The 22,098-nt window shown below is 42.1% G+C and overlaps 1 protein-coding gene across 1 annotated transcript in view; it reads right to left on the reverse strand.

The window, feature by feature from the left end:
• Positions 1–336: 336 nt before the first annotated feature.
• Positions 337–22,098, reverse strand: part of LOC100375398 (ATP-binding cassette sub-family B member 6-like) — a 33,195-nt gene continuing 11,433 nt past the window's right edge. Inside the window, exons 10-18 of the mRNA XM_078014423.2 lie at positions 13,359–13,435; positions 9,575–9,638; positions 9,306–9,391; positions 8,296–8,458; positions 7,959–8,032; positions 7,619–7,719; positions 6,824–6,936; positions 6,152–6,315; positions 337–1,478 (exon numbers count right to left, since the gene is read on the reverse strand). Of these exons, the coding sequence (XP_077870549.1) occupies positions 1,367–1,478; positions 6,152–6,315; positions 6,824–6,936; positions 7,619–7,719; positions 7,959–8,032; positions 8,296–8,458; positions 9,306–9,391; positions 9,575–9,638; positions 13,359–13,435 (954 nt within the window). The 3' untranslated portion in view covers positions 337–1,366. The remainder of the gene's footprint in view (positions 1,479–6,151; positions 6,316–6,823; positions 6,937–7,618; positions 7,720–7,958; positions 8,033–8,295; positions 8,459–9,305; positions 9,392–9,574; positions 9,639–13,358; positions 13,436–22,098) is intronic.

Below are 22,098 nucleotides of genomic sequence, written 5' to 3' on the forward strand. Positions count from 1 at the left end.
ACACACATACACACATACACACATACACACATACAGACACACTAACTGCAAAGACTCCCATTTTGTGCTTCGCACATGGGAGTCAAAAATGTTTGACAACCATAAATAAACAAAATTTAGAGATAATTTGAAAATACTATAAAAGCAAATAAATAAATAGCTATTTTTTGTGTGAAAAATATTTTAGTGACATCAATTAAATATATATTGTAAACGTCAAAGAAATCCAATTATTCGTTTTAAGGATCATCAACTTCCTTACGTTTAAGGATCATCAACTTTCTTAAATAAATGCCAATAAACCTAAGGTGTTGAAGAACACTAACAATTGATGACTTCCATAGATGTTTTAAATTTATATATACAAAATGCACTTTCCTGAAATGTCGTATTCTGAACAAAGTTGTTCCTACAATGAAAAAGCAACTCACAAATCAGAACCCAGGGTATAATTCTAATTGGTAATTTGTTACAATACATCATTTAAGAGAAAATAACACTTATTAATATTAATCTGTTAGCAACAACAGAATCATAAATTTTAGAAACCGAATGAAAGTATAATTTTTGTACATTTCAAAACAAAATACTATAAATTTTGAATAAGATTGGTATAAAATTTATATTCACAAATGAAGAATTAAGATCAAAAAGAATAGACATAACATAAGATAATCTATCAACATACCACAATATTACATCAAGATGTGACGAAAATGAAGTAGTTTACTCTGGTTCTGAATATCTTAGAAAGATCAAGCTATATGTAGTCAGTCAAAATAATCCCAGTGCCGATGCGTCTTAAGATACACTGTAGTTTGAAGTGCACCTCAAATATCAGTTCGAAGATGTTAAAAGTAACATTATTGACATAAAATCACAGAAAAACATTTGTTGAATACTGGAACAAAATTCAAATGAAGTCCTTTATAAAAAATTTGATGACAGCAGGTACAAAAATATTTCCAGCGACATATAATTGGTTGATTAGAGTGTGATTGATATCTCCATATTATGGAATATAACCTTCCAGAAATACGATTTGGATTTGCCTGGACATTGTAGTTCAAGCTGGACAAAATTTGAACAAGTAATTCAAATTTAACATCAATTGTGGAAATTGTCACAAAACAAAAAAATAACACTACTCACACACATTAAATAAATTTGAGATTATCACATCATTTACAAAAATAGTCTATACAAGCTTGGTATAGATGATGTACTCTTGAGAACTGATAAAGCATCATTGTTATATGTACTTGTATACAATACATATACTGTTCTCAGCTCTGAGGAACAAACAGTATCAGTAACCATCAGACATGAAATTGCAATAGAACACAAAAAATGTTGGAGTTTTCAGTTATTTCTTAAGTTTTTCTATAGGTGAACCATCTTCTTCCTCTTCAGCTTTCTGTAATTGTTGCATCCACATGTCAGCATATCGTCCCTCCGCTGCGAGTAACTCTTCATGTCTGCGGGAAGAGAATAAATGTTTTTTTTGGTAAAGTATTCAGTGAAAAGCACCCTCGAGAGTCAATGAACAGAGAATTAATTTACACGAGGGTTCTTTGAACCCGCCTATTCACATAGTTCATACCCACCATAGACTCTGGTCAGTCAAAATGACTATTTTGAACTGTAGGCAATAATCAGCGATTCTACCGGTGACGGAGAGATAGAATCTAGGTCAGGGGAAGCCCCATGATCCCAAGATTCTCTTTCCCTTACGTCACGAACCACTTGACCGAGGCCATATGGCAGCGCCATAGATGGCTGTACAATCACTCTGGTTCCTTTCTCTCCGCATCAAGGACTTAGACCAACGCTACGGAAAGAGTGGGGTGGTTGGGGGGGACCCGGAATCTATGGTGGGTATGAACTATGTGTGAATAGGCAGGTTCGGAGAACCCTCGCCTAAATTCACTACGTTCAATTACCCACCATAGACTCCCGTCAGTCAAATGGCTATTTTGAACTGTAGGCAGAGTCGATAGGTGGCGGGTTTTCCGAGCAAACAGAAAAGTGATGAAAAGTTCTGCATGAGGGCATAGGCCGCAAAGCAGAACCTGGGAGCTTACAGGGGAGTGCTGACGGTAGAGAAATCTGTCCACATAAAATGCCAAGACTGACTTATTGCCTATGCGCAAGGACCCTTGCGGTCATTCGGGCTGGGTCAGCAAACCAAGACTGACCCGCTACAACGGGACCCAACCTAAAGAGACCCTTTTCAATGGATTCGGTGTCTCTTAGTTGGTAGTTGATAAAGACGTTCTGCGTTCTCCTGAAGCCTGCCCTCCATGTGTGCTCGAGGGGGGGTCTGACGCTAGCACTAGCGCGTTAGCAATCGCACAGACCTCATGCGCTCGTACTTGGTGTCTCTGCAAGCTCTGTGTCGAGGAAGTTAAAGTATTATAGACCTCTAATACAGTCGCAGTAAACCACCTGGTTATGGAAGTTGGGGAGACCGGCCTATCCTGCCTGCCTGGGCCATAACACAAAGATATGTGCCTGGCACCCCGTCCCAAATCCTTGGTACGGTTTGGTGACAACTCCGTGCTCATACCGAGCAGAGAAGCAAATCCTCTTGACTCTCCGGGCAGAACAAATTTGACAGCCAGGGGATGGCGATCAGGTGAGGATCGTGTCCTGGGATTTGGTTCTAGGCGAGAAACCCGATTCGTTTCTTTAGCACAACTTGATTGTCCATAACGGCGGTACATCATCCAAGGAGGACAATGCCCCCAGCTCTGGCCGACGCCTACCTGAGGCGAGGGCCAGTAGGAAGACTATTTTCCACATCAAAAATTTGAGTGGTGCTGATCGGAGAGGCTCAAAGGGCGGTCTGCTTAGAGCGGACAAAACAGCCAACAAGTCCCAGTTGGGCGGTTCCCTTGTATGGGGTCTCAGCGTCTGGAAAGCAGTAAATAGTCTCCTAATAATAATCGGCTAGTCTTGTTCCCGTACGTTTGAATGGTGGGGGACAAGGGCGACCTGTAGCCAACGATCGCTGCGTAGGACAAACCCACTTCGTCAAACAGGTGGACGAAGGAGCCTGCTACCTGGCCAATAGAGGGATGGAACAATCTTCCTTCCGCTAGACCAACCAGTGTATGCTCGCAGCCTAGAAATGTAGGCCGCGTAGGTGGGATCCCTGTTCGCCCTGGCCAGGACGTTGGCAACCCGCTCAGATAAGGCCTTCGTATGTGCAGGTTTACTGAGAGCCTCTATGTGTGTAAGTGATACCTGCTGGGCTCGTTGGTAGTGCGCCGTCTGGTTGGGACGGCAGGTCCGGTAAGTCCGGAAGCACTGCTGGTGTTTCGACTATCGTTCCCGACAGAAGTGGAAACTAGGCCTTGCTTGGCCAATTGGGTGCGACCAATGATAATATGCGGGTGTGCACCTGTCGAAGTTTTCTCCGGTGCCCGGTGAACTGGCGGGAAGGGAGGAAAGGCATACACAACTAAGTGGGTCCACGGGGTTAGCAAAGTGACCCTGGCCCAGGCTCCTGGAGTCAGCAGGAGTGTTACGTACGTCAGGAGCTTGCCGAAATTTGAATACTTGGCCCAGCTGGGTGATTCGAAGGAGATGGCAACTCACTGGGTGCATCGGTATGTGCAGATAGGCCCAACTTAAGTCTAATAAAACAAGCCAGTCAGAACGGTGGATGGAGAGAAGAACCCTGAATGGTGTCTCCATGTGGAACCAATCTAGGAGCATGTACTGATTCAGTCTGCCTTGGTCCAGAACTGGATGCCCGCCACTTGTAGATTTGGTAGTACGAACACATTTGGGTAGAAGCCTGGACATAGTTCCGGCTGATGTTCCCTGTATATGGCACCTTTTCCCAGCAAACTGCTACTGGGGGACACTGACAGGGGAAATGGAGATTTCAGCGGTATCCTGTAACAGATGTCATCACCTGGAAAGGTTCAGGGATTGATCACCTGCTGTCTCCAAACTTGACTACACCAGCGCAATCTGTGTATGACAGGGATATGTGGCCATGGGTTCGGCAGTTACGAGGGGGGGGGGTGCTCTCTTCTCCCATGAGGTGAGTTCCCCAAGACTTGAAGTTGTGACCTGGCCACTAGCCGAACACATGCCTGTCCCACACCGACCGTGTAGTGTTTGGTCCAGTGGGAAGTGTTGCCTAATGTCTTCCACACCCGGGGGCCTTAAGCGTTACGTCCTCCGCGACTGACCAACGTCCGCCCATCAATACCGTTTGCATGCTCTGCACCCCACTCTGCACTTGGACGGACAGGGAGAGACGCGCCGACGGGGTTGCTTTGGATCCCCGGCCCGTGATCCGATAAGCGTTGAAGCAACCTTAGGTGGTCGCCTTGGGATTTACATCGTATCACTGGGATTGATACTCCATATCACCCCAAAAGCGTGGCTCACCGAGTCAGTACGAATGGAAGACTCTGAGGGACCACCCAAAGTACCGGCTGTATCCATCACGAGCGAACTGCGTCTCCTTTCACTTTAAATATGTGAGAGGGAGTGTGTTGGACTCTGCGTCTCATGACAGGGTCGGTTCCTTCTGGGGACGCCCGTGGGTTGGTAAGAAGAAAGTCAAAACCCACAGTGGAGACCGGACACAAGTATAAATTCATTACCATTGTACAGTTACCGCGTGACGAACCCTAGCTGGCTGAAAGCCCTGCCTTGAGATCGAAGGCTTGGCTGCCAGCACCCTGTTGGCATTCAGTGCCAGAGGCTCCAGAGGAGGCCTGGTGCAATTAGCCTGAGCCTCAGCCTCACCCAAAATTAGTGGGAGAACCGCGGCTGGGAACGGGGGTTCCCCGAAGAAACGTGTTTGCATGCAAACATGCTTTCGTGTTTCTTCCTGCTTGCCCACTGAGGGGCCGCAGTGGAGACAGCTCGCTCCGACTGCGTCTGATCTACCCGGCCTGCCAGGGACGCAATTGCCCCGACAGTCCCTCAACCAAAGTCCTCAACTCGGAGGCGAACCCGGCGCCGTGCGAGGAAGGGTCCACAAAGGGATTCGCCTCCAGGGACAGAGGCTCGCTGCAGCCAGTAAAATCGGGTAAACCACTGCCTGGCATAAACAGACTGAGGATGCCCTCCGATCAGCGGGGAGACCGAGAAAAATATCGGTACCTCCACTAACGGGCCTCCTACTCGACGTCCCGGTACACGAAGCACCAGTAGCAGAGTGTGAGGAGTTTCCACTCATGCCAAACACGCAACTCACTTTAACAGATTTGTTTACTGACGCGCAACCTTGCTGTGACGCGGTCAGTCTCAGCGATTTTGATGGCTCTGAAAGAAAATCTCAGGCCTCAGAACTCCAGTGAAAAACACACACCTTCACGCAAAAACCCTGAACCCCGCACGCAGCTATGACAAAGTATCTCAGATGCGGGTTCTATGCTGGTAAAATTCTGAATATAACCACTGCACAGTCGACTTGAAACACGAGGAGACCAAAAAGAAAACGGCAGCGAGCCCTGGTGCTGTCATTACATCCATACATTGCTAAATACATTGTAAATAAAAGATGACATGCATAAGGGAAAAAACGAAATACAGTTGTAAAAGGTGCCGCCGCGAAACCAACAAGTGGTTACGTAGTGGCGGCGGGTTTTAATTTCTTTGTTGTGAAAAATACTACACACAAAGGGGAAAACGACACAAGGGTAAAAATGCCAAGGAAAACTTATCCTACCAGCTACAATGTTGGATGCCGTGCAGCGACAACAACCCAAGCTAGAAATCCGAACAGGAAAAAAGGCAGGCGATCCAGCAGAGCTGCTAAAACTTCATCCCCGTTGATGCGGAGAAAAAGAAAGAGTGATTGTACAGCCGTCTATGGTGCTGCCATATGGCCTCGATCACGTGGTTCATGACGTAAAAGAAAGAGAATCTTGGGGTCGTGGGGCTTCCCCTGATCTAGATTCTATCTCTCCGTCACCGGCAGAATCGCTGATTAATGCCTACAGTTCAAAATAGTCATTTTGACTGACTGGAGTCTATGGTGGGTAATTGAACGTAGTGAATTTTTCATCATATTTTAACATGCAAAAAGGATCAGACTATTTGAACTAGTCATTTCGGAATTGAAATGTCTGAGCTTTTGTGACTTTTCCCCCTCGATTATGGCAAATATGGTACTCACCTTCCCCGTTCTATGATCTTTCCTTCATCAACAACTAATATTTCATCTGCATGTATGATAGTTGACAGTCGATGGGCTACGATTATGGTGGTTCGGTTGGAGCATACTTTAGACAGGGACTGCTGTATATTGCGTTCTGTCTGTGTGTCTAATGCTGAGGTAGCCTGAAATTAAAAAATACTGTTCATTTACTTCATTGTATCTCATCATTGTTAGTCTCATCTAGTGTTGAGAGTTTAAAGAATGTCTAAATTAAAATATGATTCTCCACGTTTAGACATTTATCAGCAAAACAACTAACACTTATTGGTTTTTTGACATTCATATTATCATACAATATAATTTAATTAGACAAAAATTAAAGGGGTATCAATAATGAATTATAATTATGATTTCAATTAAAAAAAAACATGCATGCATTTTGACATGCAATAACTTGGAAATACATTAACAAATTATTTTCCCATTTAACTATACACAAAAATTCTGTCGCAATTCAGAGAACGCAAGAAGATTAGCTAATTCTATTAGACAGATTGATACCACCATGATGGTAAAAGATATTTGCATGTCAGAAAAAGTTAGAAACCCAACTTTCACCAAATTTCGTTTTGAATTGTTATAATCACGAATATTTTTAGCATCATTACCTGAATAGTTAACAAAACTCACCTCATCTAAAAGTACAATCTGTGGTGTTTTGAGTATAGTTCGTGCAATAGCCACACGTTGTTTCTCTCCTCCACTGAGTTTCAATCCACGTTCGCCAACCACAGTATCATACCCTGAATAAAGAACAATAAATTTTAACACTTGTGCATCCCTCACCTTCATTCATTGTTTAAATATATATTTTCTACACTCTATATTCATTCTTTCAGTCAAACCAGAACATGTATACTAGCTGTGCGCATTTTTCAATTCTGTAACCATTTCGTTAAAATGCAGTTTTTTCAAAGACAGACATGGATATTGTTAAGTGTTCTTCAACTTTGATGAGTTCTTCCAGTATAGTTGCTCAATATTGCATTGGGGTATAATGCACTGGATGGAATTTAATTTATTTAAAAATGTTTTATTGAAACACGCATACAAATAAATACTAAAAAGTTGTCAGTGTTCCAATTTGATGATGGTCACAGGCTATTGCATGTATATTTGACACATTTGACACATACATGGATGTATACAATGCTATGCAGATTCTAGGTCATACGAAATACACACGACCGTAATCAACACTGCCATTTTATTGTTTACATTTACTAAATTTAAATGAGAAAACACATTGTACATTAAATATAATGATTGAGTGAATAAAAGTGTAGTATTACTATCCACTTTTAGTGGAGCTCAAATAAATCATAAAAACAATGACACTGTTACCATGGTGACCATGTACCTGTGATCGTCATAATCATGTAACACTTGCAAATACAAAGTAATTTTAGAAAAAAAAGAATATACCGTCAGGGAACTGGATGATTCGTTGATGGATGTCAGCCGCCTGGGCAGCATTCTCAACTTCTATATCATCAGCATCAACACGACCAAATCGAATATTAGTTCTGGGAAAAAGAATGAGAAATAAGGATCAATCAGGTAGGTATATTTCTTCCTAAAACATGTACCGGTATATGAAAACAGAACCTAACATAGGAATCACAAATCAGTATGGCAGTTCAAATCATAAATTTGATGTGACACATGTATACCAATGTAACACAAGATTTCATGTGAGTCAATGACATGTCAAATTGGGTAAATAGGCACATTGGTCATGATTTCTGTAAACACACATTAATACCTGATATCTGTATTGAAAAGTACAGTATCCTGGGGTACCACACCAATCGTTTTTCTTAGACTTGTTTGTGTAACCTAGAAAAAAAACAACACACGTTATTTTACAAGTTTACTGATGACAATACTCGGTAGCCTGATTATTTATGGAAATCTGCAACAAAAGAATTGTCAAAAACAATGATTTTATGTAGTTTCAACATTACATTTATTTAAAATATTCGTAAAATTTGACCTCTGACCAAGATTAAATTCATCACAGGAAAATTTGAAATTCCTATACACAATAGCGACAAGTATGCCCTCTATCGACTAGTTTACACCGAACAGAACATACTAACCTCAGAAATGTCTTTGCCATCTATTCGAATACAACCACCCTGGATGTCATAGAAACGAAATAAAAGTCGAACTATTGTACTTTTACCAGCACCTGAGTGTCCTACCAATGCCAGAGTGTTACCAGGTTTCACGGTGAACGTCACATTATCAAGAATGGGTTTTCTGCAAAGAGGAAACATTGAAATAACATATAAATCAAACTTTTTAACATAACTTCTCAGAAGGATTGAACAAAATGACATATACCAGAAACTATAAAACTCCTACAAAGCTAAAACGATTGAATCATTTTTGGTTGGTTTTGTAACACATTATAAGACAAATTATGAAATGAAGATCTTGAAATGTGATATCATATGGTAATTATGCTAAATGCTTCATTCATGATTTGCTGTCACTACACCAAGTTGATACATAGTTTAGAATAGAACATATAGGAAGAGTATTCTGAGGTGTAGTGAAGTTTTTACAACTGCGAATATATATTGTGTATTTTTTTCAGGTTTAATCAAGCTTAAGACTAGACAAGATGAGAGAATTTGTTGTTTGTCATGCACTATAATTTTGCTACTGTCGCTGAATTCTGCTAAATTAAATGCATGTGAATATTTAAACAAAAAAGAAAACTCATTGTTTCCCAGCCAAATTAAAGTAGTGGAATTAAACGTTAATGAAAATAAATGGCTTTACAGAAGTTGCACACAGTTGCCTCATTTTGAAAAACAACATATGAAACATAATATAGCATGATTAATTATTCATGACGACGTTGGATTTAGACAACAAAGTAAGTAAACAAAAACAATAGATGTATTTTCTAATAACTGTAAAAATACAACTGTTGTAATTTAGCGTCCAAGAATTATTACCACCTGACAACCACTACCAGTGAAAACAATCGTCGAGAACTCACTAAAAATGTACTTTTGGCTAGTGGCTAAGATTCTTCTTAACATGTGTAACATGGTTGTACATGATTGCCTGATGATATGCAAACAACTGTACTTACTCTTCTGTATAATGGAAACAAACATGGTCAAACTCCACCAAGCCTTCCTTAGCTTCCAAATCCACTGCATTGGGAATGTCTTTAATCTACAGAAGAACACAAGTTTTAAATTAACTTAAAAATAAAAACAGTTACCACACTATATGCAGCAAACACATGACATGGTGTAATTCATTGATGATGCACATAGACAACAATACATAATATGTAACTATATGTACAATATATGACATGGGTTAATTTATTTACATTTGGTGTTTAATATTTACCTCTCGTTCAACATCTAATAAGTCAAACATATTCTCCATATCAACATATGTTTGTTGTATCATCCTGCAAATAATGGCATGAAAATATTGACTAAACATCTGAACATACTTGTTGTGTACAAATGGTCAGTAATATGTGCAAATGTTGAGAACCATGTACAAATATTGAGTAAAAAATGTAGAGAGCCATGGCCATGTACAAATATTGAGTAATAATGTAGAGAGCCATGGCCATGTACAAATATTGAGTAATAATGTAGAGAGCCATGGCCATGTACAAATATTGAGTAATAATGTAGAGGAGCCATGGCCATGTACAAAAGTTGAGAAATAATGTAGAGAGCCATGGCCATGTACAAATATTGAGTAATAATGTGGAGGAGCCATGGCCATGTACAAATGTTGAGAAATAATGTAGAGAGCCATGGCCATGTACAAATATTGAGTAATAATGTAGAGAGCCATGGCCATGTACAAATATTGAGTAATAATGTAGAGAGCCATGGCCATGTACAAATATTGAGTAATAATGTAGAGGAGCCATGGCCATGTACAAAAGTTGAGAAATAATGTAGAGAGCCATGGCTATGTACAAATATTGAGTAATAATGTGGAGGAGCCATGGCCATGTACAAATGTTGAGAAATAATGTAGAGAGCCATGGCCATGTACAAATATTGAGTAATAATGTAGAGAGCCATGGCCATGTACAAATATTGAGTAATAATGTAGAGAGCCATGGCCATGTACAAATATTGAGTAATAATGTAGAGAGCCATGGCCATGTACAAATATTGAGTAATAATGTAGAGAGCCATGGCCATGTACAAATATTGAGTAATAATGTGGAGGAGCCATGGCCATGTACAAATGTTGAGAAATAATGTAAAGAGCCATGGCCATGTACAAATATTGAGTAATAATGTAGAGAGCCATGGCCATGTACAAATATTGAGTAATAATGTAGAGAGCCATGGCCATGTACATATATTGAGTAATAATGTAGAGAGCCATGGCCATGTACAAATATTGAGAACCATGTACAAATATTGAGTAATAATGTAGAGAGCCATGGCCATGTACAAATATTGAGTAAAAATTGTTGAAAAACCATGTACAAATTTTAAGTAAAAATGTTGATTACAATAGACAAATGTTTAGTAAAAATGTTGAGCACCAAGTGCAAATATTGAGAATCATGTACAAATGTTAAAGTTAAAAAATGGAAAAATGTTTAGTAAAAATGTTTACAGTACTAAGTGCAAATGTTCGATATTGAATAAGAATGTTGAGTATCATGTAAATATATTAAGAACCTGGTACAAACATTTAGTAAAAAATGTTTAGTACCAAATGCACATTTTGTATGATTGTTGTATGTAACATACAGGAGATAATTATGTATGTGCATGCATGACATCTATAATTTATAGCTTAAATGAATACTGTCACAGTACCAAGGCAATTTAAGGAACCTTGTAAAGTCACAAAATGACATGAATTTTATTACAGTTTTCAAAAATTTGTGTCAATGTCCTAACAAATAACTAAAATGAAGAAGAAAAATTTACTAGAAATCAAATGCACACGAAAATAGAATAGAAAAGATTTGTACTTTATTGACACCGTAAAGAAAATATTACATTTCGCTTTTGGTTATGGACATCAATGAAGTTGAAATATAGAAAACAGTAATGTATTGAGTAAAAAATATAAAAATAGCAACATTAGATTATACTACTAGTATTTTGGTTGTGAGACCCGTTTCTATTGCTAATGTATGATTACTTGTTCTAAATTTGGCTAATTCTCTCAATCTGATATTGAGTATTTATAAGTCTAATGTATTGTTCCACTTTGAGATTGTTTTTATATGTGTGATAAGTCCGTAAATTTGCAACGTCTCTTGTATTATCTTTCTTCCACAATGCACTGAAATATTCTTTTAATTTAGTTTGTAGTGTTTTTACAGCGATATTGTCTATACATTTATGTATATTAAAGATTTTAAGATTTTGTTGTAGCTATGACAACCAAGTTCATATCCTGTAGTGCATAGTATGCCAGATTTGTATTTTCAATTCCTTGTAGATGTTGGTAGTATTTAATTGCTGCACTGTATGTGTTGTTTATTAGTGGTTCTCTCCATACGGCATGCTATTTTACTTGATTTGTTATTCAAGCATAGAGCATAGTGCAAAATGTTTTACTAGAGGGTGCATATTCTACTTGACTCCCTAGGTTAGTTAACAAATCCTGACTATTGTAATTTTGCTGACTCGTGATGAATCTACAATAAATGCACACAAAAGTCGAATGTGTTATTAGAGGGTGCATATTCTACTTGACTCCCTAGGTTAGTTAACAGATCCTGACTATTGTAATTTTGCTGACTCCTGATGAATCTACAATAAATGCACACAAAAGTCGAATGTTTTACTAGAGGGTGCATATGCTACTTGACTCCCTAGGTTAGTTAACAAATCCTGACTATTGTAATTTTGCTAACTCGTGATGAATCTACAATAAATGCACACAAAATTCGAATGTGTTACTAGAGGGTGCATAGTATGCTACTTGACTCCCTAAGTTAGGTAAAAAAAAGCCCAGTGATACATAAAAAATTGCATAAATCTCCTGACTCATGGTGCCTCTACAATATTATCCTCTATAATTCACATTTTATGACAATAGACGGTAGCAATTAATGCATTTTGTTTATTTTTACATTCTGTAATATGAATATTGCATTAATATTAAATTTCAACAAAATTCATTTTCTGCCCTAACAAATTTGTACCATAATAGAAAGCATCTTTTAATGGCAGACATAATTCAGGAATTGATCAGTATCATGAACAAAGCATGTAAAAACACAAACAATAAATCAACCTTATTATTCTTTTATTCCAAGTATGTATTTGTTGCTCTATTAGTAGCACTCAATGAGTAAATAGCAGAAGTGTGCCTATGATGAAAATTTGCCATATTTTACTAACATAACATGTGTTTTTATCGAAGATGCACTTTTAATATAATGGAAATATGGTATATGCAACATCTGCATTCAATTTGCAGTTATTTGAACTGAAGAATTCTGTCAACCAATAAATATGAGCAATCCTGAGATTCTTGTATACAATGCTCTCAATTCAGAAAGGTCACAAACTTTAGCTTTTGGATGCCCTATCAAGTGTGTCCTTTAAAATATTTCAGACATTTCCTACACAATTTCCTTTAGTCCAAGGCATTTAGAGGCCTGGAATATTTGGTGCCTACACAATTGTGAAGTAATTGGGAAAAGGGTTGCTAATCCATGTCCACTTACATGTACTTCCCCAAAGCTATCAATTAAATGTTGTTTTTTTTCTTTCTAAAGAGCCATTTTTTTTTGGAATAATAAATAAACAAATAAATTATTTTTATTCATTAAGCCGATTGGTGGCAATTCACTATTATATTGTAGTGTTTGTTAAAATGAACTATGAGAAAGCTGACAATCAGTCGGCTCAATAGATTTGTTGAATTAGTGAGACTAAATTGAACATTAAGGTTGTTATTATTGGCAACAGTTTTGCATCAAGTAAAGTCTGTACAAGTATCTAATTAACTATAATTACTGTAAAATTCTCAATTTTCACCATTTTGGCTGAAAGAATGATTCAGTAAAAATAAAATCTAATAAATATTCCTTTTTCCTTCAACTCATCAAAAATCAGGGAAATTAAACTAAATTAATTCCTGCTGAAATAAAAAAAGTATTTCACAGTATCATAAAACTTACCTGTAATATGTACCAAAGAAATTTAATGGCCCATACAACTGAATAACATAGGTTGAAAATAAAACATAATCCCCAACCTATGCATATGGATAAAAATATTTACATATTATTATGGACATATACAACTTGTGTTTAAACACATCTAGGAAATATTGTCTTGCAATTTTTTTTACTTTAACCTTTTCACAACAAGACTTTCTCCCTCACATTTTTCTGCACTTTTTTTATAATCCCCAATATCTCTCAAAATAAACCCTAATTTTGGGAGCCATCAAGACAAAATTTGAGTAAATTTTTATTTTTTACTAAATATTTGTCCCAATCTTCTGAAGGAAAGTGCAGACTATAAACAGAACTATTTTGTGAATTTGATGAAAAGTCGAAACTGGTTGTGAAAAGGTTAACATTTCCTTATAAGCAATGTATATTATGACATTTTACATAGTCCTAAATGAAAAAGTACACACAAAACTGGAATATATGGCCATCTAGTCTTATTTACACCTCTTGTAAGATTTGCTGCTGATCCTTACATGTATGTTGATCGATGTACATGTAGAACACAATGATAGAGTGAAATTGAAACAACGAATTATGCAGGTGCATCGATTGGAGCTTCAACTTTGAACTGAAAATTGCTTTCCTTGAAGCTAAAACAACCCATAAAAATGTATGGTCCAGGGCGTGCCAATTGATCATTGCCACCGGACATAGACGACCTAAAAAGTAACACAGGTTATTAGAACATAAAAACCATAAACATACAGTTTAGGGGCACCTCTCTGAATTTCTGTGCATGTATTACACAACAAAAATGTCAAAATGACTGAAGATTTTTGTAAATTCTTAGCAAGTTTGAACATCCCTTAGCCTGTGCTAACTCCGGTGTGTGAATGCAATTTGGTCCATCTGATATGCAAACATACAATGTACATTGTATGTACACACAACATTGTGCAATGCTGTAATTTTATTGAGATAGGTGGACAGGTGTAGAATAATGGCAATTGTGGTCAAAACCAGGATATTGACAGACTACTCACAGACAACTGGCCATAATATAGCATCATCTGCCTGTACAATGTTGTTCTGCTTGGACATACTACACTACTCTGAAGGGCTTTTTGAAACATTCAATTTAAAATTCAATATATATGTAATATAGAAGTTTATTAATTAAGTCGTGAATAAGAACATGTCGAGAATTTTTCAGTATAAAGTTCAATTTATCAATATATTTGAAAATAAGAATAAAAATTATACTATAATTATGTGTGTTTGCCTTGATTAAAGGGGAAGTTCAGAGAAACAAAATAATTCTTTCGGATGAAAGATCTCTATAAATGTAATAAATGTAGGAGAATTTGGCGAGGGTTCTCCGAACACGCCTATTCACATAGTTCATACCCACCATAGACTCAGGTCAGTCAAAATGACTATTTTGAACTGTAGGCATTAATCAGCGATTCTGCCGGTGACGGAGAGATAGAATCCAGGTCAGGGGAATCCAGTGCCACAGGTAGCCGTCCATCACTCTGGTTCCTTTCTCTCCGCCTTGAGGACTTAGACCAACGCGATGGAAAGAGTGGGGAGGTTGGGGGGGACCCGGAGTCTATGGTGGGTATGAACTATGTGAATAGGCGGGTTCGGAGAACCCTCGCCTAAATTCACTACGTTCAATTACCCACCATAGACTCCGGTCAGTCAAAATGACTATTTTGAACTGTAGGCAGAGTCAGACACCGATAGTTGGCGATTTTTTCCAAGCAAACAGAAAAAAAAGGAGAATGATGAAAGACTTTTCCCCAGTCCGGGATGAAAACACACCAAAAAACCTAAGTTAAGACCCAAGAAGGGTGTTGTCCCCGAAGCAAGAAGCCAATGCTGCTGTGGTGACAGGGTTCGGTGTGCCCGAGAAAGCTAGACCCCAGCCGAATTCGGGGGTGATAAGCTTGAAGTAGGACCGAAACAGTTCGCATGAGGGCGTAGGTCGACCGAAGCGAAACCTGGGAGCTTCCAGGAAGTGCTACTGGAACAGACAATCTGCCCGCAAAAATGCCGAGACTGACTTATCGCCTATGCGCAGAGGCCCTTGTGGTCGTTCGGGCTGGGTCAGCAAACAAGGCCTGACCCGCTATGACGGGGCCTAACCTGAAGAGACCCTGCTCAATAGATTGGGTGTCTCTTAGGTAGTAGTTGATGAAGACGTTTCGCGTTCTCCAGAAACCTGCCCTCAGAATGTGTTCGAGGGGGCACCTGACGCTAGCGCTAGTGAGTTAGCAATCGCACGGACCTCATGTTCTCATACTTGGTGTCTCTGCAAGGTCTGTGTTGAGGAGGATAGTGTATTATAGACCTCCAGTACAGTCGCAGTAATCCACCTGGAGATGGAAGTCGGGGAAGCTGGCTTATCCTGTTTGCCAGGGCCGTAACACAAAAACATGTGTTTGGTTCCCCGTCTAGAAAACCTGGTACGGTTCTCGTGGCAACTCAGCGCTCGGACCGGGCAGAGAAGCAATTCCTCCTGATCCTCCGGACTGACACTATTTGCCAGCCGGGGGATGACGATCGGTTGAGGATCGTGTCCTGGGATTTGGTTCTTGGCGAGAAACCCGATTTGTGTCTTTAGTACAACTTGATCGTCCATAAAAGTGGCACAACCGTCCGCGAAGGACAGTGCGCGCCTAGCTCTGACCGGCGCCTACCTGAGGCAAGGGCCAGTAGGAAGACTATTTTCCACCTCAAAAATTTGAGTGGTGCTGATTGGAGAGCCTCAAAGGGCGGTCTGCTTAGAGCAGACAACACAGCTGACGAGTCCCAGTTGGGCGGCTCCCTTGTATGGGGTCTTGGCGTCTGGAAAGCAGTAAATAGTCTCCTAATAATAGGACAATCGGCTAGTCTTGTTCCCGTACGTTCTGAGTGGTGGGGGACAAGACCGACCTGTAGCCAATGCTCGCTGCGTAGGACAAACCCACTTCGTCAAACAGGTGGACGAAGGAGCCTGCTACCTGGCCAATAGAGGGATGGAATGGATCAATCTCCCTTCTGCTACACCAATCAGTGTATGCCTAGAAATGTAGGCCGCATAGGTGGAATCCCTGTTCGCCCTGGCCAGGACGTTGGCAGCCCGCTCAGATAAGGCTTTCATATGTGCGGGTCTACTGAGAGCCTCTATGCATGTAAGTGATACCTGCTGGGCTCGTTGGTAGTGCGCCGTCTAGTTGGGACGGCCGGTCCGGTAAGTCCGGAAGCACTGCGAACGCTTCGACTAGCATTTCCAACAGAAGTGGAAACTAGGCCTTGCTTGGCCAATTGGGTGCAACCCATGATAATATGCGGGTGTGCCCCTGTCAAAGTTTTCTTCGGTGCCCGGTGAACTAGCGGGAAGGGAGGAAAGGCATACACAACTAAGTGGGTCCACGGGGCTAGCAAAGCGACCCTGCGGCTGATCTGCACTGGCTCGGAAGATGAATTCTGATTGGCTAAAAAAACAAAACTTGTGGCGTTGAATGCACGTTCATTGTCAGTATTGTTATGCAAATTCAAACTAGCTAATCATTTACAACCTTCCGAGCCAGTGCAGATTAGCCCCGACCCTGGCCCAGGCTCTTGGAGTCAGCAGGAGTGTTACATACGTCCGGAGCTTTGCGTTCCGGGGTGCGGCAAAATGGTCCAACCTTGGACCGTCCCACAGCCGAAACAGCCTTGAAGCTACCCACTGGGGTATCAGCTACTTCGTGTTCTGGAGACGGAGCCGCCCTGAAAGGGCGTCGCCAGACTGTTCCTCACACCTGGAAGGTGGTGTGTGGCTAACTCCACATTGTATTCCAGGCACCAAAGGAAGATTTTGCTCCGCTAGAACTGACAACGATGGGGAATGCGTCCCCCCCTCCTTCTTGAAGGAGACCACCGCTGCGTTGCCTGTGCGGAGCAGGACTCTGTGGTCTCGAACTACGGGTATAAAGCGTGGTAGTGCTAAGTACACTGCTCTCAGTTCGAGCCAGTTGATATGGTAGTCCCGAAACTAATGCGGGGGCCATATCCTTGGGCTTGTTGGCCCAATAGATGCGCTCCCCAACCCTAGGGGGAGGTATCTGTTACCAGAGTCATACCTGCGGCGAGCGGGCCCAAGGGGCTCCCCTGTCCGAGGTTGGCCAGTGACGATCACCAGGGCAGGGCTTCCTTCACTTGGTCCGAGATTGAAACCCGCCTATCTCGTTCCCATAGGAGAACTCGGCATTATAACAAGCGTTATACCGGGCGGCTGCGTATTGCGGCCTGGGGAACGACCCTTCAAACCGAGGTCATCATTTCGATGATCCGAATTAGTTCACGGAGGGACACCGAGGGAACGCTGACTAGGCATTCGGCTAGGCTGCTTAGCGCTAAGCAATACGCTTGAAATAGCTAAGCCAAGCTTACCTCTGTGTCAAAACTCCATGCCCAGGGACACCAACTGTACGTTGGGTCGAGGTGGGACTTGTCGATTTACTAATGAGCCCAACTGGTGGAGTAATTCCCGTGTTAGCCTGACGCGTTTGGCTATTACCCCATGCCCGGGTTGTTGGTAACCGGAAGTCTGGGTACGGATTGAGGGGTACCGACATCTGGCGAAGCAGCGGCACTACCTGTTTCATCACTCTGGTGAACATGTAGGGCGCTGTGCCTAACCCGAAAGGGGGGCACCCGAAATTCAAATACTTGGCCCAGCTGGGCGATTCAAAGGAGATGGCAACTCACTGGGTGCATCGGTACGTGCAGGTAGGCCCTGCTTAAGTCCAGCGGGGCTAGCCCGTCAAAAAGGTGGATGGAGAGAAAAACCCTGAATGGTGTCTCCATGTGGAACCGATTGAGGAGCACGTACTGATTCAGTCTGCCGAGGTCCAAAACTGGACGCCTGCCACTTGTAGATTTGGTAGTACGAACACATTTGGGTAGAAGCCTGGCCTTAGTTCCGGCTGATATACCCTGTGTATGGCGTCTTTCCCTACTTCCTGTCTGATTGCTTCCGCCTTGTGGGAGTCCCCTGGCAGTGCCCAACAGGGGGGACACTGACGGGGGGAAATGGAGATTTCAGCGGTATCTCGTAAACGGATGTCACCACCTGGAAAGGTCCAGGGATCGGTCATCCACCGTCTCCAAACCGGACTACACCGGCGCAATCTGTGTACGACAGCGATATGTGGCCATGTGTTCGGCAGTTGCGAGGGGGGGGGGGGGGCTCCCTTCCCCCATGAGGTGAGTTCCCCAAGGCCTGAAGTAGTCACTAAGTTGTGACCTGGCCATTCACCGAACACGTGCCTGTCCCCCCGGTTGCAGAGGTGAGCGTCAAACATGCCTCCCCTGCTGCCCGGTAGACGTCCGCCCAGGGAGGGTGAGGGGCTACTACCTGGCTCTTACCTCCCTGGGGGCACGCCACTACCCTCCCCTCCCATGGAAGGGTATAGCGCTTGCCTCCTGGCTGACTCTGGCTAGCGGACGACACCCTAGGGCGTTGTGTTTTCTGTGCTTGGGGTGCCCTCCGTTTGCCCATGGCAGAACCAACTGGCTAGCATATTCGATCTGAACCCTCTGGTTCATTGCACTCTGAAGCTCCGAGACTGTACCCACCATTCCCTGAAAAAAGAGGGTGGAGGATGTCCAGTCTACGTCACTGAGGTGGGGGACGTACCCCGGCTCAGCTTGTCGGCAAAAACACGTGCATCTAAGGCCGCGTCCTGTAGCGCGGTAGTGGCCCTGGCCAAGAGAGCCAGGCGACACTAGGGGGTGTCGCATGCTAGATGTGCGGTGACCCACCAGTAAAAATGTCGCCTGGTCTAGGAGGCTGGTGCGTTCTGCCACAAAGGTCTCCAGAGTGCTGGTCACGCATAATAATGTGCTCAAGCAACTCTGCCCTCAGGGCTGGATGGGTTGTCTTCAATTGGCAAAGACACCCATGGAACGCGGCTATCCCCCTTTGCCCGGTTTGCCAAATTCGTGGTACCGGGGTCTGGGGAAGGAGCCTTGGAATCCGGTTGGGAGTGTTTTGGTCTCATCCCACGCTATGGGGTCTGATCCCGAAACCACACCGACCGGGTAGCGTTTGGTCCAGTGGGAAATGTTGCCTAATGTTATCCCCCCGGGGCCTTAAGCATTACATCCTGCGCGGCTGACCAATGCCGCCCATCAACACCGTTTGCGTGCTCTGCGCCCCACTCCGCACTCAGGCGGACAGGGAGAGGCTTGCCGACGGGGTTGCTTTGGATCCCGACGCCTGTGATCCCATAAGCGTTGAAGCAACCTTAGGTGGTCACTCTAGAATCAAGGGTGGGGGTATATACATCGTATCACTGGGATTGATGATACTCCGCCTCACCCCGAAGCGTGGCTCACCGAGTCATATAGATGGAAGACTCTGAGGGACCGCTGTATCCGACGCAAGCGAACTGCATCTTCTTTCACTTTAAATATGTGAGAGGGAGCGTGTTTGACTGTGCGTCTCATGACAGGGTCGGTTCCCTCTGGGGACGCCCGTGGGTCGAAAGAAAGGAGTCAAAACCCACAGTGGGGACCGGACACAAGGAAAAATTCATTACCGTTGTACCGTTACCGCGTGACAAACCTTAGCTGGCTGAAAGTAGGGGGGGTCAACGTGTGCCCTGCCCTGAAAGCCCTGCCCCGAGATCGGAGACTTGGCTGCCAGCACCCCGTTGACATTTAGTGCCCGAGGATCCAGAGAAGGACCGGTGCAATTAGCCTGAGCCTCGGCCACCCCCCAAAATAGTGGGAGAGCCGTGCCTGGGAACGGGGGTTCTCCCGGAAGAGACGTGTTTGAATGCAAACATGCTTTCGTGTCTCTTCCTGCTTGCCCACTGAGGGGACACAATGGAGACAGCTCGCTCCCACTGCGTCTGATCTACCCGGCCTGCCAGGGATGCAATTGCCCCGCCAGTCCTTCGACCAAAGCCCTCAACTCGGAGGCAAACCCGGCGCCGTGCGAGGAAGGGTCCACAAAGGTACATGAAGTACCGGTAGCCGAGCGTGAGGAATTTCCACTCATGCCAAACACGCAACTCACTTTAACCGATCTGTTTACTGGACGCGCGACCTTGCTGTGACACGGTCAGTCTCAGCGATTTTGATGGCTCTGAAAGAAAATCTCAGGCCTCAGAACGCCAGTGAAAAAACACGCTTTTACGCAAAAACCCCGAAACCCGCACGTAGCTACGACAAAGTATCTCGGATGCGGGTTCTATGCTGGTAAATTCTGAATATAACCCACTGCACGGTCGACTCGAAACACGAGGAGACCGGAAAGAAAACGGCAGCGAGCCCTGGTGCTGTCATTACATCTATATATCGCTAAATACATTGAAAATAAAAGACGACATGCATGAGGGAAACGAATTACAGTTGTAAAAGGTGCCGCCATGAAAACCAACTGGTTACGTAGTGGCGCCGGATTTTATTTTTTTGCTGTGAAAAATACTATACACAAAGGGGAAAACGACACGAGGGTAAAAACAAGACATGAAATGTCACAGTCCCCGTTATTTGATTATAAAGTAGTACAAGGAACATCTGCAAACAGGTGAATGAATATGTACTCTACATGTATGTGGGTACAACTCACCATAAAGTGATTTCCCATAATCTAGTTTTGTACTGACAACTAAAAACTTCCACTGACCCATGTTCAGAATCTCAGTGTACACAAGTGCAACAAAACTATTTGTCATACATGTATACTTGCTCAAGAAACTGCATTCATAAATCTGAGTGAACCTTGATGTACATGACTTCTTTGTTAATCAGGTCTTAGTATATTACCAGGACCTGGGTTTGTTTCAACATCACCACTGGGCATCAGAATCATTCTCATGTTGTCAAATACAATTTTTTATTAATACAGTAAGGTTTATTATTTAAAATGTATTCATTGTACATAGAACAACATCTGTTAATTTAAACAATTGTAAAAGCTATGTTTTCAGAGCAAGTACATGTAATAATTAAGGAAGCCAGTAAAGGTTGGTCTGCTCATAACCTTCAATGGAGAAGTAACAATAATTGTTTGAAGTCTTTTTAGTGCAGTGATATTATTGCATTTCATCATTATTAATGGGTATAAAATACTGTAAACCATTTAATTTTCACTTCTAGATATATTCAGGATTCTATGAAATTTCAATAAAGTCCCTGACACTCCATGTTGTAGGAACCCAGAAAAAATTGCCTTGCAAAATTGAAGCAGTTCACAGCACCACTGTAAAAAAAAAAAGTTTAAAATGAGTATTGTTAAAGATATACACATGTGGGTTCATAAGACATACCGGTATGTACCAATCTGAGCGGTTCTAGAGATTAGTATTACAAGATTTTACTCTCCGTGATTCAATATCAGCCCTATGTATAACGCTGTGTTGATCAGGCGAACTAATTGACAATGGCCCTACAGGTATCGCTATGCAATCACAGTAGTTTTGTATTCTTCTTGCATTTCGACCATGGAAAAATATTTGTTTTTGAGAGTGGCCGAATTATTAGAAGAAAAACAGAAACTATTTTTTTTTAGTATAAATTCTAGTAACTGAAATGCAGGATTGGTAAAGAACAAGACAATAAGCAAGATTGATAAACCTTCAGCGAGCACTCCTGAAATTTCAGATCATTGGTACCATGTTTTTGGATACATTCAATAAAATTGGGTTATTTATTTGATGTAACGAAACATGCATTCACAGCAGACGGAAATTCGTTT

Source organism: Saccoglossus kowalevskii, chromosome 7 (genome assembly GCF_978046115.1).
Source record: "Saccoglossus kowalevskii chromosome 7, keSacKowa6.1, whole genome shotgun sequence".
NCBI lineage: Eukaryota > Metazoa > Hemichordata > Enteropneusta > Harrimaniidae > Saccoglossus > Saccoglossus kowalevskii.